Consider the following 15,579-nt stretch of genomic DNA (forward strand, 5'->3'; position numbering starts at 1 on the left):
AATTTATTTACACAGGGATTGATGCATTTCGGTCAAAGGTCCCAATAAGGACCAACCAAAACGTTGATTACTGTGTAATTATGTAATTAAATTCCACTTATTGAAGAAGTCCAAGTGTGCTGGATCTATTTTTCTTTTATGATATAGAAAAAGAGTGTATCGTGTCTCACACGTGAAAAAAAAAGTGTCTCACACATGCTACCCAATCCCTTTTTGTCTCTAAAGCATAACATACTAGTGTTAACAAGCTTGAGGAAACTTTGCGATAAACGTTTTTCCCCTTTAATTGATTGTTGAACTATGGATACCCTTTAATCTAAATCAGTCCTACAAATATCAGGATCGTTCCATACTGAGCCTTTTTTTGTGGCATTACAGAGAAAAACAAAGCACAGGTGTAAGCTACAACACTGCATTGAAACCAAGGATGCCTCATATGTCAACTGTGATTTATAGTTTGTCAGGATCCAATATCTGCTGTGGATGTTTAACACCAGACAAAGCTTTCAAAGTTGAACGAAAGTGTCCTCTAGCATTAAAGAGGCCTTCGTCTTATCTACATGATAAAGTATAGTACTCAACATGAAAAACATACTGCAAGGGCAGGCAAAGTTTGACCCTGTCATGTGCAAATGTGTTACACACTCCTGGGGTCTTCATAATGAAGAAGACTTTCTGTAAGTGGACTGTCCTATGAATAGCAGCTCCAGTGACAGTACCAGGCATAAGCAAACTAAGAAAAGGGATTTTTTTCTCCTGTATTGATGTTTTAAAAAAAAAAAAAAACAATGTATCAAATTAATTTGGGAAAGAAAGATACTGTATATATGTAATTAAAGTGGCAGAGACGCCTGTTTTGTATTACTTTGTAATGAGATGTATGCTCCTTCACCAAAAGGAGTGACAGAGTTGTGTGTCTTGATGTTAAATTGGCATCACATCTAAACAACACCGTTCAAAGGAATCAATTAACGGCATGTCTCCCCAGAAGAGTAAGTATTTAGGACTGGTATGTATTGTATCTATCAAAGAATAAGTATCTGTATATGAAAATGTATGTTTTTTTTTATATATATAAGTATGAGTAGAGCGTACAAACTTTTATTACAGCAAAACTGGAAAAACTAAATTGCTAGGATTCTTTGTATCAAGAGCAAATCAATAATATAAGAGATAAATAAAATGTGTAAATGTGTACCCAAAACTGAAAGAAGTAATAAAATAATGTAAAAAGTAATGTGTACTCAAACAGCAGTGTAGTTGACATAGCCAGGAGGTATGGGTACATATGAGAAATAGGTCTGAGGCAGAGAATGCATTAAATACAAGAGTAATTCATTCAAAATTACTAAACATAATATATTCATCAAAACGTGATGAATATATAATGATCCCCTCTGGGACCATTTCCAATATAAGATTTTTAAGGACAAACTACAATGTAGGACATGGATAAAACACAAATTGAATGCATGAAACATCACAGCATATTAATGTATATGTTAACTATAAGAAAACGATCGTGGTTGTACAGCAGAAAACAATATAACTTCTAATTGCACATTCAAAATTTCTACACGTTTGACATTATTTTGAAGGAGGGTAACTACCCATGTTCTATGTGATGTTTTTCAATAAACATGAAATATTAGATAAAGTATTTCTAGTCTAAATTTAGCATAGGTTGAACTTGATGGACATATGTCTTTATTCAACCTCATCTACTATGTAACTATGTAAGTCAAAGGCACATTTTTGTTAACCTCAAACAGCCTACATAAGTAGAAGAGAGAAGAAATATGTCAGGCAAAATATATTGTGTTCTCAAAGCTCTCCTTTATTGGCATTGTACTACAAACAAATACACAGTGACCTCTGATTTTTTTTTATCCATCAGGCTAAATGCTTAGATCCATTCTGCGTACAGGTCTCATCTGACAAGAGTTACATTCAGAATAAATGATACGTGTGAAAGATTATTAACTCAGGCACGTTCACCAGAAAACAAACTAGTGTTATGCTTCCAATTTCAGCAGTGACAATGTCAGATAATAAACAAGCTCCAAACCTGAAAGACTCATGGAGACACAATGGAGCGTACGTAGAAGGTATAAGTGTTAATTAAGCGATAAATGCCATAGTCTGCAGCAGGCTGTGGAACTTCTGCTTCATGGACTAGGGGTGTTTACAAACTGGACCGCCTGAGGAGGGATCACGGGGGTCATTTTCTTATCTCGCTTCTCTCTGCACTTGGCTAGAAAGCCATTACCAAAACCAACAAAGGAGGGAACAAATCAATTCATTCTAGTTTTTCTACAAGTGTGAATTGACACACTGAATAGCTGATAGAGTATCTAAAGTTTCCTTTTTGTCTTGCAGGCTACTCCTCTTATTTGCTAGTAAAGGTAAAGAAATGTGTCCATACTGTGCTGATTGATAAGAAATTGATCTTTTGCTTTACAAAACTAAATGTAAAGAGGGAATTCTCTTCTTCCTTGCACAATTACAGTATACACAGTATTTTTATATGTACGTACGTACAGATGCAGCCAATGATATTACGTTTGTTAACTTGACGCTCTGCATCAAAGTTGGCACAAAGTTGAAAGTGAGATTTGACGTGGCAGCATTGAAACAAATGTTGGCGAGTGGAAAATGACACATTCCATGTGCGTCATTAAAGCGTTTTCTTTTTTTTTTACAACATTAACGCGTTTACGGGTGCAATTACGTTGGCTACACTTGTATGTGTATATATAAATGTGTTGTCACGGCATAGGCAAGACATTTAGTCCAGTCAACACTGAATTCCTTTGACTGGTCCATCATATTTTTCATAGTTCAAATACTAAAAGTATCAAAGTACTGTATTTATCATATTTGTAAACCTGACATGTTTAGATGGAAATGAATCAATTTTTGTCTCCAGCTCAAATCAATATGCATATGCTGCACTTCTATTTAAAAACATCAACTCTCTTTTACATATACATGGTTTTACATGCATGTCTTCCAACCAGCACCATTTTCTCAGATGCCTGTATATAGGCAGGTTCTTGCTCATTTGGGCATATTATCTTCCCATGTCGAGTACCATCTGCATATACCTTCATTGTTTTACTATTATTAAAATACGAAACTAATATTGTTATACTATTTTTAAAGCAAAAACCTTAAAAAAATAGTTGTCTTTGCAATCTGGGAACTTTTAAAGGTGGCCATCAGACAGTGTGTGAGCTCCTCACAACAGATGTACTGCGGTGTCGTGCTGATAGAATGGATTTATAATACATCGTGCCTGCTGTCCAACACGGGGTTTGAAATCTATATGCCAACCAGTTTGATCAGAAGCTGCAACAGCACAATATGCCATCTTTTTCTTTTCCAACTCACTTGAAAATGGTTGGGCTTTTCTATCTTCCCAACATGTCGAACATGCCCTCTAATGGAGTTTGTGATGGTATCAAACTATGCCTCAGTAGACCCCAAAGGGGAGGTGTCACTGGAAGTTAATGCCCTATTGCACAATTACAAACCCATGGCACAATACAGAGAGAGGAGTGTCATTAATATACCGGACCTGTCAAGCACCATAGGGAGAAAATAAATAGTTGGATTTTCACTATGTTTATCTTGTCAGGCTCTGGAGATGACAGAGCTTTCTAGACCTAATAAGCATTAAAGGTGAATTTACGTTTAATCATAATGAAAAAGACACTTTTACACACATGTACTAAATACTGGTTGCTTATTTGTAGTAGTTTAATTTTTAGGTAAAATCCCTTAGGCTCTCTATTAAACAAAAAAAAACTTTCTTTGGGTTTTACGGGGCACATTAAAATGGCTCCTCCATTACACGTTCCTTTTCTCAATCATAAATACATAGGTAAATATCACCTGTCAGGTTTCTGCAAGTCTTTATAGATCGATGTTCAGGAATCATGAGGCAAAGAGAGAAGAAACAAATGTTGAGAAAGTATTAAGTAGCCATAGAAGCACTCTGCCTTGATTGAGGCTGTAAGACTTATATAAAATACCCTAACTAAAAAATACATTTTGTTTCCTTTTCTTCAGACATAACAGGACACATACAAATGCTGAGGTAGTGAGATATCATTAATTGTATTGTATTGTATGTCTTTATTTATATAGCGCCATTAATGTACATAGCGCTTCCCAGTAGTAATACATGTGGTAATCAAATAAATAACAGATAATATAAATAACAGATCATGGGAATAAGTGCTTTAGACATTAAGGAAGAGGAGTCCCTGCCCCGAGGAGCTTACAATCTAATTGGTAGGTAGGGAGAACGTACAGAGACAGTAGGAGGGAGTTCTGGTAAGTGCGTCTGCAGGGGGCCAAGATTTATGTATCATGTGTTCAGAATATCCACAGTGCTATTCATATGCTTCTTTAAGCAAGTGTGTCTTAAGGTGGGTCTTAAAGGTAGATAGAGAGGGTGCTAGTCGGGTACTGAGGGGAAGGGCATTCCAGAGGTGTGGGGCAGTCAGTGAAAAAGATTTATGACAAAGGTAGGTACTTCCCCTCTTCTGGGGGGTGGAAGGGTCCGCACTGAACGGGTTAACAGCGTATTTCATTGATAAAGATCTTTGCGTGTGTGAGGTGTGGGTACTCCACGTAGTCATGCTGTGCCAGTGCGGCATCCAAATGCTGGAAGGTAGTGTAGGTTCTTAGATCATTCAAGCGTGTTTGTTCTAATAATAACTATACAAAGGCCAAGCAAGAAGTCTTTCTGCTCTATTTCTTTTGCTGTGTATTCTGGGTTTCCCCCACAGCTCTGTCTGGTGCACTTGTGTTTTCTTTTTTGTTTGTGTTTTTTTAAGCAGCTAAGCAAATCCCATTTTTTGCCATTTTTTAAATATCATTTGGACAGGAAAGTATCTCTTTGCATAAACCATTTGGCACTTACTAACAGTAAGAAACGCCATAGCACTTCAGGGGAGAGGTGCACCGATGGTGTAGGAATGTTACTCACCACATCATTTCATATCCCTGTTTGATCCCACATCTTCCATTATAGTGGGTGCCACAGAGAATCAGACATAAAAAAATCTGTAAGTACTCTGCCACCCATCCATCCTTCTGTTATGTTTCTTTCTGCAATGACATTTCTACTCCCACTTGTTTAAGAAAAGCCTGTTTTTGTTCCAGACACGTATCACTCGCTCAGCCTAATATATGTCATAATACAACATAATGTGACATCAGATGGGTGCACTAAGGGGAATAGAGAAAGGAAGCCCCCCTCCTCAGGAGAAAAGAACAAGCCCCCAGGTCGTGCACAACCACTGGTTTGTATTTGAAGGTTTAAAAATACACCTGTATGCCTCAGTGAGGAGCTAATGGCAGGGTATACATTAATACCCTAATACTACAGTGTGGAGATAGAACGTATACACGCTCCACATGTAAGAGAGAAATTGTGAGGGACAAGGGTGCTAGTGAGTTGTGGCTGTGATTTAAATATAGCTTTTTCTCTTGACTATATTTGCAGTAATTCTCCTAGTGCATGGACATATTGGGATTTATGTACCCCCAATAGTCGAGGTATTTCTATCTCACCCAGTGGTAATCACTGTTAGCTACTTTACAGACTTATATTATACTCACAAACCACACCTATTCATGTGAAAATATGTCGGATTTTTAAATTATGTTTTAATAGTTAAACAATTTTAGCAGTTCTAAATAATCACCGGGACTGTATCTACCAGATTGAATACCCTTTTAGATCACTTTAATATAGAGCAGAAAATATGTTCTGCTATCAATTTTCACAGATTTTCAGAGATGACTAAATGGCCACTAATATTTATTGTTGGGTTATAAAATTGCAGGATTTTCTCTCATTCCCTAAGTATATGTAAACATTCATATCTATACAGTATTAAAGAAGCAGTCCAAGTGACATGTTAAAAAGAAAATAGGTTTCAAGCAGGGGGTCTCCTTAGCTGAACCACGTTGACTTCAGCTCTGTGGACCCCCTGCTTCCCGAGATACTTACCTCCGTAGGTTTCCGGCTGCATTTCCGGCTGCGCTGTGTGGGGATATCAAAATGGCGGCTTAAATGTCTCACTCCACACGGGCCAATAGGAAGCAGTGATGTCATCTCTTGTGTCTTCCTACTGGCCTGTGTGACCAGGACATATAAACTGCGCAGAGATGCCGGCAGCACTTACGTAGGTAAGTATCTCAAGAAGCAGGGTGTCCCAGAAGCTGAAATCAAGGCGGTTCGGCTCCAGAGACCCCCTGCTTCAACCCTATTAAACGAAATGTTAAAAAAAAACATATCACTTGCACTGCTCCTTTAAGGCGGTTGCAAATTCTAGGCAGGTAAGACAGTATCCAAGTGCACATAGTACACAGTTACCTACAGTCCCCGGCATGAGTAGCCGTGGGTGTTTGTTATCTTGTTTGGAGCATTTGCTGCAAAGCTCTTTCTAACCTCTGGATGATAGAAGTGATTGAATGAAGCTACATTATATTTAGACTTGGCCGGTTGCATTGAATAACTATTTTCAATCATGGTACACCATCTTCAGGTACTTTATGGAGATACCATTCTCATGAACGAATGTCATTTGTACAATCAAACAATAAGGTGTATGCCGGAATACACATTACAGGCCATTCCAGATAATGGACCTTAAAGATGTCTTCTGCCAGGGATGGAGCCGTATGAAATTGCACCACATAGTAAATACGGGCTATCATGTACATAGGATAATTATATGGTATGCTTGGTGCTCCATGCATTCCACATTTTCTTATTGTCCCCTTTCTTTCATGTATTGCCCTGTTTTTACCATTCCCGTGCCTCTCTGACATTCGTCTGGATTCTACAGTACCTCATGTGTCTTATATTGTTATCTTGGATTTTACATGTTTGTTAAGCTTTTCTGACTCAGTATTGCTTGATTGGAGCAAAAGGAAGCTTGCCCTAAAATATCAAGTCTTAGTCCACATAAAAAAAGGTATCAGCCAATACTGAAATACTCCTTTATTTTGCGCTGTGTTATTAATGTAATGTTAACCACCAAGCCAGACTTAATGTATCAAACATAGAAATACATTCACTATGTCTGACACACAGCAGAAAATGGAATGTTGAATACTTATTGAACTATATATCATTACTACAATATATACAAAGGATGGGAAAGTGTATAAAATATCTGCTGGATAAAAAGCCCTGTGTTTCTGAAATGAGAGAACAGGGGAGGGCAGAATTATGTAGGTATATTCAGTATCATTAAACATGTTCATTTTCAGAGAGAAAAACATTTCCCCTTGGGACATGAGATGCTGCGTTCGTAAAACAAAACAGCTACAGCGGTGTCAGCTCCTTTTATATTTCTTTCTTTTTTTTCTTTTTCCCTGAGCTCTACGCTGCCCTTATCCTACCACTAGGCTGCCTTTTATAATGCAGTGTGACAGAAAGCACTGAAGAAGACTACAACATGCTTATGACTTTGAGATACTCAATAATGTATGCATAGCCATGCTGCTTTTCTCTCAGATTGGTTCTGTTCTTTAGCAAGCTGCAGCAAATTCAATCAAGCAGGCAGCTTAGCCAGCAAAAAAAGGGAAACTTTGTAATTGAACCGTAGTGCTAGGAATATGGGTTTAGACAAGTTAGTAAGAAAAAATGTGCACCTTACAATTAATTCATTCAATACAGCCCTGTAGTTTACTCTCTTTTACCCACATACTGATTTATTACATTGACCCCTTGCTAGAGGTCATGCAGCACTAACATCCGGGATGACTTGGGTTGGGTGGTTGTGACACATTCACCAATGACGTGAATAGAATGGGCGGGACCTCCTCTTCTATTAAGAATGCATTGACCATTATTGAAGATCTACCTTATAAAATGTCTTAAGGGCAGCGTGCCGGCCTGTGAGAGTTCAGTGAGCGGTATAAGTGCCATAAAGCAGTTCAGCTGACCTACCACGCTGCATTAAGTTATTAATGTTAGAAGAAAGACGTTTTCACTGTTAACCAAAGGGTACAATAGTTGTCTAAGGATGGTCTTTTGACTTTTCATTCATTCTCCATGATAAGTGGTCACCTGTAGCCTGCCCCAACACCCCCACTCTAGCTTTCTTCATGCAATTTTTCCCTGAAAAGACTTATTACTTGTATGATGTGTCAAATGTTACGTTATTATCAATTAATATAAGGAAACGCCTAAATCGTCAAATAAATGTGCTAGATTACATGGATTCAATCCTTTAAAGGGAAACAGAGGCTTTACCAGTTCATTTCTCAAATGTTCTCTTAATGTTCTAAGCAGTTTAAAGGAATATTCTCTAAGAGTTTTTTGCATGCGCTTATTATGACATATTATAAATGTTATGATGTGTTACACTATTATTTTTAATTAATGGTTGAAAGCTTAACAGTCAATGTTTTATTTTAGGTACATTTATAGCATTTACACGGGTGACTTGTAAAGATGGTGTTATTCAGTTGTCCAATCTTTTTACTTCAGATAAGTTAGGCTATCATCGTGCCCAAATCCTGTGTGTCTTCAGTGTTTTACAATATGTGAACTCAAGGCAACTGAGAAGGAGTGTAAGAGTGTTCTATGCTTTATCTTTGTAGTGCATTCTATACGGAAAATAGTTGTATGAACAAGTAACAGAAGTAAGTACCCTATATTAAATTGAATGTCTAAAATGTTTAGTTCTTAGTATACTAAAATATATTTACAAAAGCCTGCATGTTTAGTATCTTTAATTAAAGCAGCAACTGCCCCCTGACCTCCTGGGACCCACAGTTTTCGGTAAAAAGTGTTTTCATTTTTTTTGTAGTTTAGTTACAAAAAGACAACAAACATGGCTGCCAGGGTCACCAATAGACAGCCCAGCCTCAACTCCTGATGACATTGCACCTTTCTAATGGCTGCGTGAGCGAGCCCTAACCCCTTGGCCATTGTGTATCCACCTGGTTTTCTTGCACAATTGGAAGACAAACTCATTTGGCACTTGGGAACTGGGAGGGGACCACGGATCAGGAAAGCTTTAAAAAAATAAATAACATTGCAAGCAGAGTGGATTGCTGCATTAATGAGTTAGTAACCAAACTATGAGACATTGCCTTAAAAGGTCTGGGAAGTCCAGTCAACACGATCAAAACACCAGCTGTCTCATCCTTTCAAACTCCTGAACGGGTTACTGTGGTTTTACATTCACTACAGACAGTTTTGAAACGGGATCACAAGCCAAACACAATAAAGTTACAGACGATAAAAACCAAGAAAGAAAAAGGAAGTAGAAAGTTGCTGAGAATAAAAAAAAGTAACTGTGCCCATAACAATTGTCATGCTATATTGGGAGGGGGGGAAAAATCAGCCTTCCCTGATTTGCACAAATGGAGAGGTATGAGGAATGAGGCCAGGCCTTTGTGCAAAAAACAGATAAAGGTTGTTATCCAAACCAATCCCGGCCTCTGCATTACATAGCAAGGCATCTATCTCTGCTGTTCTTGTTTAGTGTGTCACCGCTTCATTCATAGAAACATAGCTTAGTATCTTTAATCATTTGCCAGAATAGTAGCAGGAAAACAAGCATTTGATTGCTTATGTTATCAGAGACTATTGGAATAGTCCAGATAACATAGCTGAATCACCTCAGTCCATTTGTATTCAACACGCCGACACATCCCCATAACCCAGAGTCATCTGTAACCCAGCAACCCTTCACATATTATTCACACTGAATTGCCAGATCTTTATCAAACTATAATTACAGTCTTAATTTGGAAGATAAAGCTTGAATGCCCTGCCAAAAAAAATAGATATCAGGTAGGAGGAAGGTGGCAGGAAATATATGCATTTTAAAATCCAAGCCAGACACTGGTTTCCTATTTTTGTCAGTTCACTACTATATGGCATTAGTTTGAAAAAAAGTTAAACAATTTTGCTAAGTTTTATCCGGAAGATTAGAGTTATCTTAATGCCTATTAATCTGAATGAGGTCTATTTACTGGGCCTAATGACAGTCTGCTGTAATTATTATGGGGCTCTAACACTGTTGTTTGAATTGACAAATCTCAGTGGAAAGCAATATGTAGATGAACCCTGTCGCATAGAAAGACCTTAACTCACTGACCATTTTACAAGGAGCCCGTGCAGAATGCAGAAGAAACAAACTGAAAATAGTACGGTACCAATAAGTGTTAGCACCGACTAAAAGAATGACCTTCAACTGAAAACAAAGGACCATATATTACTAAGATATGCCACCTTATGACAGAATGGGATGTTTGGCCGGGACCAAAGTGCCGGCGGCAGTCTGCCACCACTGCAACTCACTGCCAGGCAGATCGCCGCTTGACATTTCGCTGATTGCGCTCCAAAACTGATGCCATCTTTGTATCTCAATGTTGCACATTACCGCCATCTTTAAAGAGTCCCATGCGCCCACTGTGCCCTCAAAGCCCCATGCACCCGCCGCTCCAAGTCCCACGACCGCCACTCCGATACAACATCTTTAATTGTCCCGTGCGACATTTAAAGATGGCGGGTCGGAGCGGCGGGACATTCACATGTGCGGCGGCTGCGTGGGACATTGAGATTTAAAGATGGCATTGGGGGTTGAAGCATGCACAGCAAAATTTCAAGCGGCGGCCTGCCCCGACAATGAGTTGTAGTGGTGGCGGACCGCTGGTGCTGCTTTGGTCACGGCCAAATGTCCTAGACCACCTTATGAGACACCATGCCAGAAGACACCTTACATACCATTGACTTGAAAATGCTGTAATGGACCATATTTACTAAGCTGTGGTGAAAGGTGCCTTATGGACTAGCACAGTTTAGTAAATATGGGCCAAGGTCGTTGTTATAGTCAGTGCAGTAAATCAAAGGATGAGTTAACAATCAGAACAGGACTTTGTGTAATGTCCACATGGTGGTGAACTCTACTGCTAACTCAACAGATGCAGTCAGTGATTTTTTTTATGACACAAGGTACATCCATACACATAAAGAAAGCCCCACAATTAACCTCACCTTTCAAAAACTATTAAATACACTTAATTTAGACTATGCCAGGAGCAGGTGGGTGAGGAGGTCCCAGAGATTTATATTACAGTATGTAATGCTGCGTACATCATATGGTGCTAAGCATTAGCACGCCTTTACTCGCCTTCATATTAAGCACCCTTTTGTGGATCTGTGCCTAAGGCTGGTTCTATAGTGCGTGCGCCCGCGCGGCAGTTTTAGTTGGCTGAGGTTAGTCAGCCATTCTATAATGGTGCCGCACGCGCACGGCAGGAGAGTGGAACCGGCCGACAGGGGGGAAGATGAGAAAAAGAATGAATTTGCGCCGCTTCCACCGCTGAAAATGTATGTATATGTGTGTATATGTGGGTATGTGTGTGTGTGTGTACAATGTTATTAAAAAAATTATTAAAGGATTAATTTATTTATTTATTTGAAAACTTATTTATACACACACACATACACACATACACACACACACACACACACACACACACACACACATAAAACGTGTGCGGCATGTGCACTCGCCTTCGCACAGGCACGTGTGCCCGCATGGCCGCACACAGTATATAACAGCCCTAAGTCTTGCTGAATACTGCAGTATGTTGATTTTCTGAGATCTTGTACAAGGACTGATATCTAATCATCTTTTGCCGTAGAGAATGTTTCGATATTGTTTAGTTTCCTTGTTTGTGCGTGTTCCCGTTCCCTAACACATCCTTAATCAACTTGCTATCTTCCAAATGTTACAGAAGGCTCACAAATCACCATGTAGGTATCTATTGTGGGGAAAGGCAGGACACCTAAAGCCAGGGACGGCACATTTTAGGGGGACCTTGGAGCCCATTCTCCTTTTCATTCATACACTTGCAGCAATAACTAACCTTCAGCGCTGCAGGTAATGGTACAATAATGCATATTGACTTCTTTATCACTACAGATGTGTTTATTAAAGGTGTAATTCAATGTTGGATCAGCTCAGTCAGGGATGTCCTGGAGGTAGAGCCATGATACAAATGAAGGGATGCTATTTCTTTCACATAGTAAACAGAATGGACCTTACTTGGCTGACCTACTGTAGCAGAGAAATGTGGAGCACCCAGGTAGGGCAGTACCGAAGCTGAAGAATGATGTCCTTTATTGACTAGAGAAACTGACACAGCGCACAGCCATAGGAGCCAGGGTCAAGGTAAGTGTAGGAAAAATCTTTATTCCTTAAACATGAATAAAAGGAGGCACAGGGTTTCTGTGCATCATTTTTATTCATGTTTAAGGAATGAATATTGTTTCTACACTTACCTTGACCCTGGCTCCTATGGCTGTGCGCTGCGTCAGTTTCTCTCGTTGATTCTGGACTTCTACTATTGGCGGCTGTTCACGCCGAGGCAGAGGCTCCATGAGTGGATGGAGAAGATATGAAGTGAGTTTTTTTTTCTTCTTTCTAAAATTTATGGTGTCTTACTGAAGAAATACATTCATGGGAACTCCCGATGAGGGTTTAGGGGTGCAGATTTTGTTTGCACAGCTTCACCTCCAGGGACCAGTCAGTTACCCACTTAGAAGACTGTACGACCCATTTAAGACGTGATTGTCTATTTCACCCACACAGAAGGTGGGTCTCCATCTTTATATGATTCAAATATTCAGCCTTTTACTAAAGATTGTGTCCTGAAAATACTTAATCACCTATATGCAACTTTGGCTAATGTCCTTTATTAGCCTGTATTTCACTTGCCTCTACTCACATTTAATAAAAATATTTCTGAATTATTACTAGGCAAAATTCTAGCAAATAAAAATGTACAGAGATACCAGGGATGAAAAGGGAGTTGCCAGATTAGATCTATGCCAGTGAACATCAGTTGCAAAAATTAAATACAGCTGCCCTGAGATACATGAATGTTCAAAATAGAAATACGGTAATTTACAATATACTACTGCATAAGTAAATGTTGCCATAGAGAACCTGTGCTACACAAAGTGCCTATTTTTAATTTCATGTGAGCACTGTTTATACTCCATATTATTTTGCAGTGTTCAACATATTCTTCCAAATATTGTATATAGAGCTATACTTGCAGATCCCAAATAAAACATTTTAAATTCACAGACAGGAAGAACACATTTCTCAGTAGATCACAATTTCAATTCAGGACTTTTAAACACACTGGGGCTTATGCAGAGAGGTACGTACCAGAAAGGCTTAACGGCAATAAATTCGCCACAGGATTGGCATTTAATTTCGTCCTATGCAGGGTACTCCGGTTGCCCGGTGTGCAGGAAATTGTTAATTTGGCGAGTTTCACTTGGCGTGAAACTCGGCATTCAGAGGCGCGCGGTATTTGGCCACAATAAAGCCAACTTTTGCTGGCGGGGAAAATTTCACACAAACGCGCCATATAGTAGCTCCGATTGGCGCGTACATGCGCATCGGAGCTTCTGGAATAGTGCGTGTTTTTATAATGGCGAAATCACGCTTCTCGCCACCCGTCTGGCTATTAATTTTGGAAACGAAATAATTCTGGCGGATTTGACTTTTCCCGCCACGTTCTCGCCACGAACTCTATGAATGCGGACATTTTTGCCACAAACCTGGCGAAATTGTCCTTACCGTACCTCTCTGCATAAGCCACACTACGTCTGAACCGTGTAAGAGAAAAGCTCATTGTTTGAGCAACTCGAAATAATGAGTGTTTTGGTTAGATTGAATTACTGTTTATATCAGAGCTTTTTTTAAACTCTATTGTCAGGGAACCCCATAAAGTAGTAATAAGGAGCAAAACTCCACCTTTACTTATTAAGTAAATAAATGTACAGTAAAGTAAATTAGATATTTATTTATTTATTTATAAATAGTTTTACCAGGATGTAACTCATTTTCAAGTATGTCAGGGGCACAGTTATGATAACAATAAATGGTTGAATGAGCAGAGTTATACATTATATTTAAAGACATTTCATGAACAGTTAAAGATAATATATGTTATAGGTGTATGTAACAGCTACAGACCATAGCGAGACAGCTGTAGTTTTGAAAAAACTTAGCCCGGTGGCAGCTTTGAGAGTTTAAGCTAGATTGTTCAAGTGGTGAGGTGCACAGTAAGAGTATGAGGAGTCTTGTTGAACCTTGGGACCGTGGACAGTCTTTTGGAGTCAGATCTCAGGTGATAAGTGCTTTGTGTGGTAGGAGTGAGGAGTTTATTCAAATTGACTAGTTACCCCACATTGTGGTTTAGATGGAGTTCCCTTGGTATAGGGTTGAGAAGTAATGGCTTCATATGTATTCGATGAGGTAAAGGCAACAGTATCCCCCAAAATAGCTTTTTTTTGTGTCAATTTAACCCCCCAAAAAGCTGCAAAGCTATTACTGATGCAATTTGTGGCTGCAATGCACAACAATGCCAGCAAAGAGTTTAATGTCTCCCGGCTGCAAACCGGTACAATGCCCCCACCCCCATAATGGAGTCATAATAAAGAAGAAAAGCCAATTGAAAGTAAGTACTGCATATTTTTTGCTTTGATAAATCTAGTGCTCATGTTTGCTTGAGATTTGAAGCTGGGAGAATTTGACGAATAATATTTCATAGCAATTGCATACAACTTTAAAATTGGTTATGAATTCAGGAAAGTGTTTTTTTAACATTTTTTTGGTTAAGGAACACTATAATTATATTGTGAAATTCTGCAGAACCCCAACCCTCTCTAATAGCGCGTCTGAGATCAGATTCATCATAAGGAACCCCAACCCCCTCTACAGTAATAACGCGTCTGAGATCAGATGTATTGTAAGGAACCCCAACCCTCTCTAATAGCATGTCTGAGATCAGATACTTTGTAAGGAACCCCAACCCCCTCTAATAGTATGTCTGAGATCAGATGCATTGTAAGGAACCCCAACCCTCTCTAATAAGGCGTCTGAGATCAGATACATTGTAAATTCTTCTGTATTTGGTACCGTTTTGAAATTAGCTGAAAATTGCAGTGAACCCTTTAAGGATGCCCACGGAACACAAGGGTTCATAGGAACCACTGTTGAAAAACACTGACCAGGGGAATCCAAGCACATGCCGTTGAAACAAATGACAGTGAAAGCTGAGAATGTAAGAATGTCAAAAAGGTTATACAAAAATGTTTCAACATTTAATAACATTGATTGCAGCTTTATAATGATGTCGATATTGCTTTTAACTTCTTATATACTGCAATACAGCTGCTGCTCCTTCACCTACATACAATACTATAGTATTTATTCTTGACAGTGTCCACAATATGACCATGAGTGATGTGTGATCTTGGATTGTAATTTTTTTTCTTCATTCTGCTCAGCACTTCCTAATTGGAGCTGCAACATTCAATACATCTAACAAGAAATCAATTGACGTTTGGCCCATGCTGCATTTTTAAGTCATACAGGATTAAGTCAAAACAAGTATCCATTAAAGTCAATACTGAACCATATTGTATTTTGGTGGGTTTAACCCCTCCCCCCCTTTACCCCCATGTAAAACCTGCACGTATCCTTAATCAATCTGGTCTCTCAAGCA

General features: G+C 38.9%; 1 protein-coding gene across 4 annotated transcripts in view; it reads right to left on the bottom strand.

The window, feature by feature from the left end:
• The window catches only part of NHS (NHS actin remodeling regulator), a 314,641-nt gene that overhangs the window by 57,143 nt on the left and 241,919 nt on the right, over window positions 1-15,579 (bottom strand). Inside the window, exon 2 of one of the 4 annotated variants that reach the window (XM_075589806.1) lies at window positions 3,898-3,916. The exons of the other annotated variants lie outside the window; for them this stretch is intronic. Coding sequence (XP_075445921.1) covers window positions 3,898-3,916 — 19 coding nt within the window. The remainder of the gene's footprint in view (window positions 1-3,897; window positions 3,917-15,579) is intronic. 4 annotated transcript variants of the gene reach the window in all.

This window comes from Ascaphus truei, chromosome 3 (genome assembly GCF_040206685.1).
Source record: "Ascaphus truei isolate aAscTru1 chromosome 3, aAscTru1.hap1, whole genome shotgun sequence".
NCBI classification, from domain to species: Eukaryota; Metazoa; Chordata; class Amphibia; order Anura; family Ascaphidae; genus Ascaphus; species Ascaphus truei.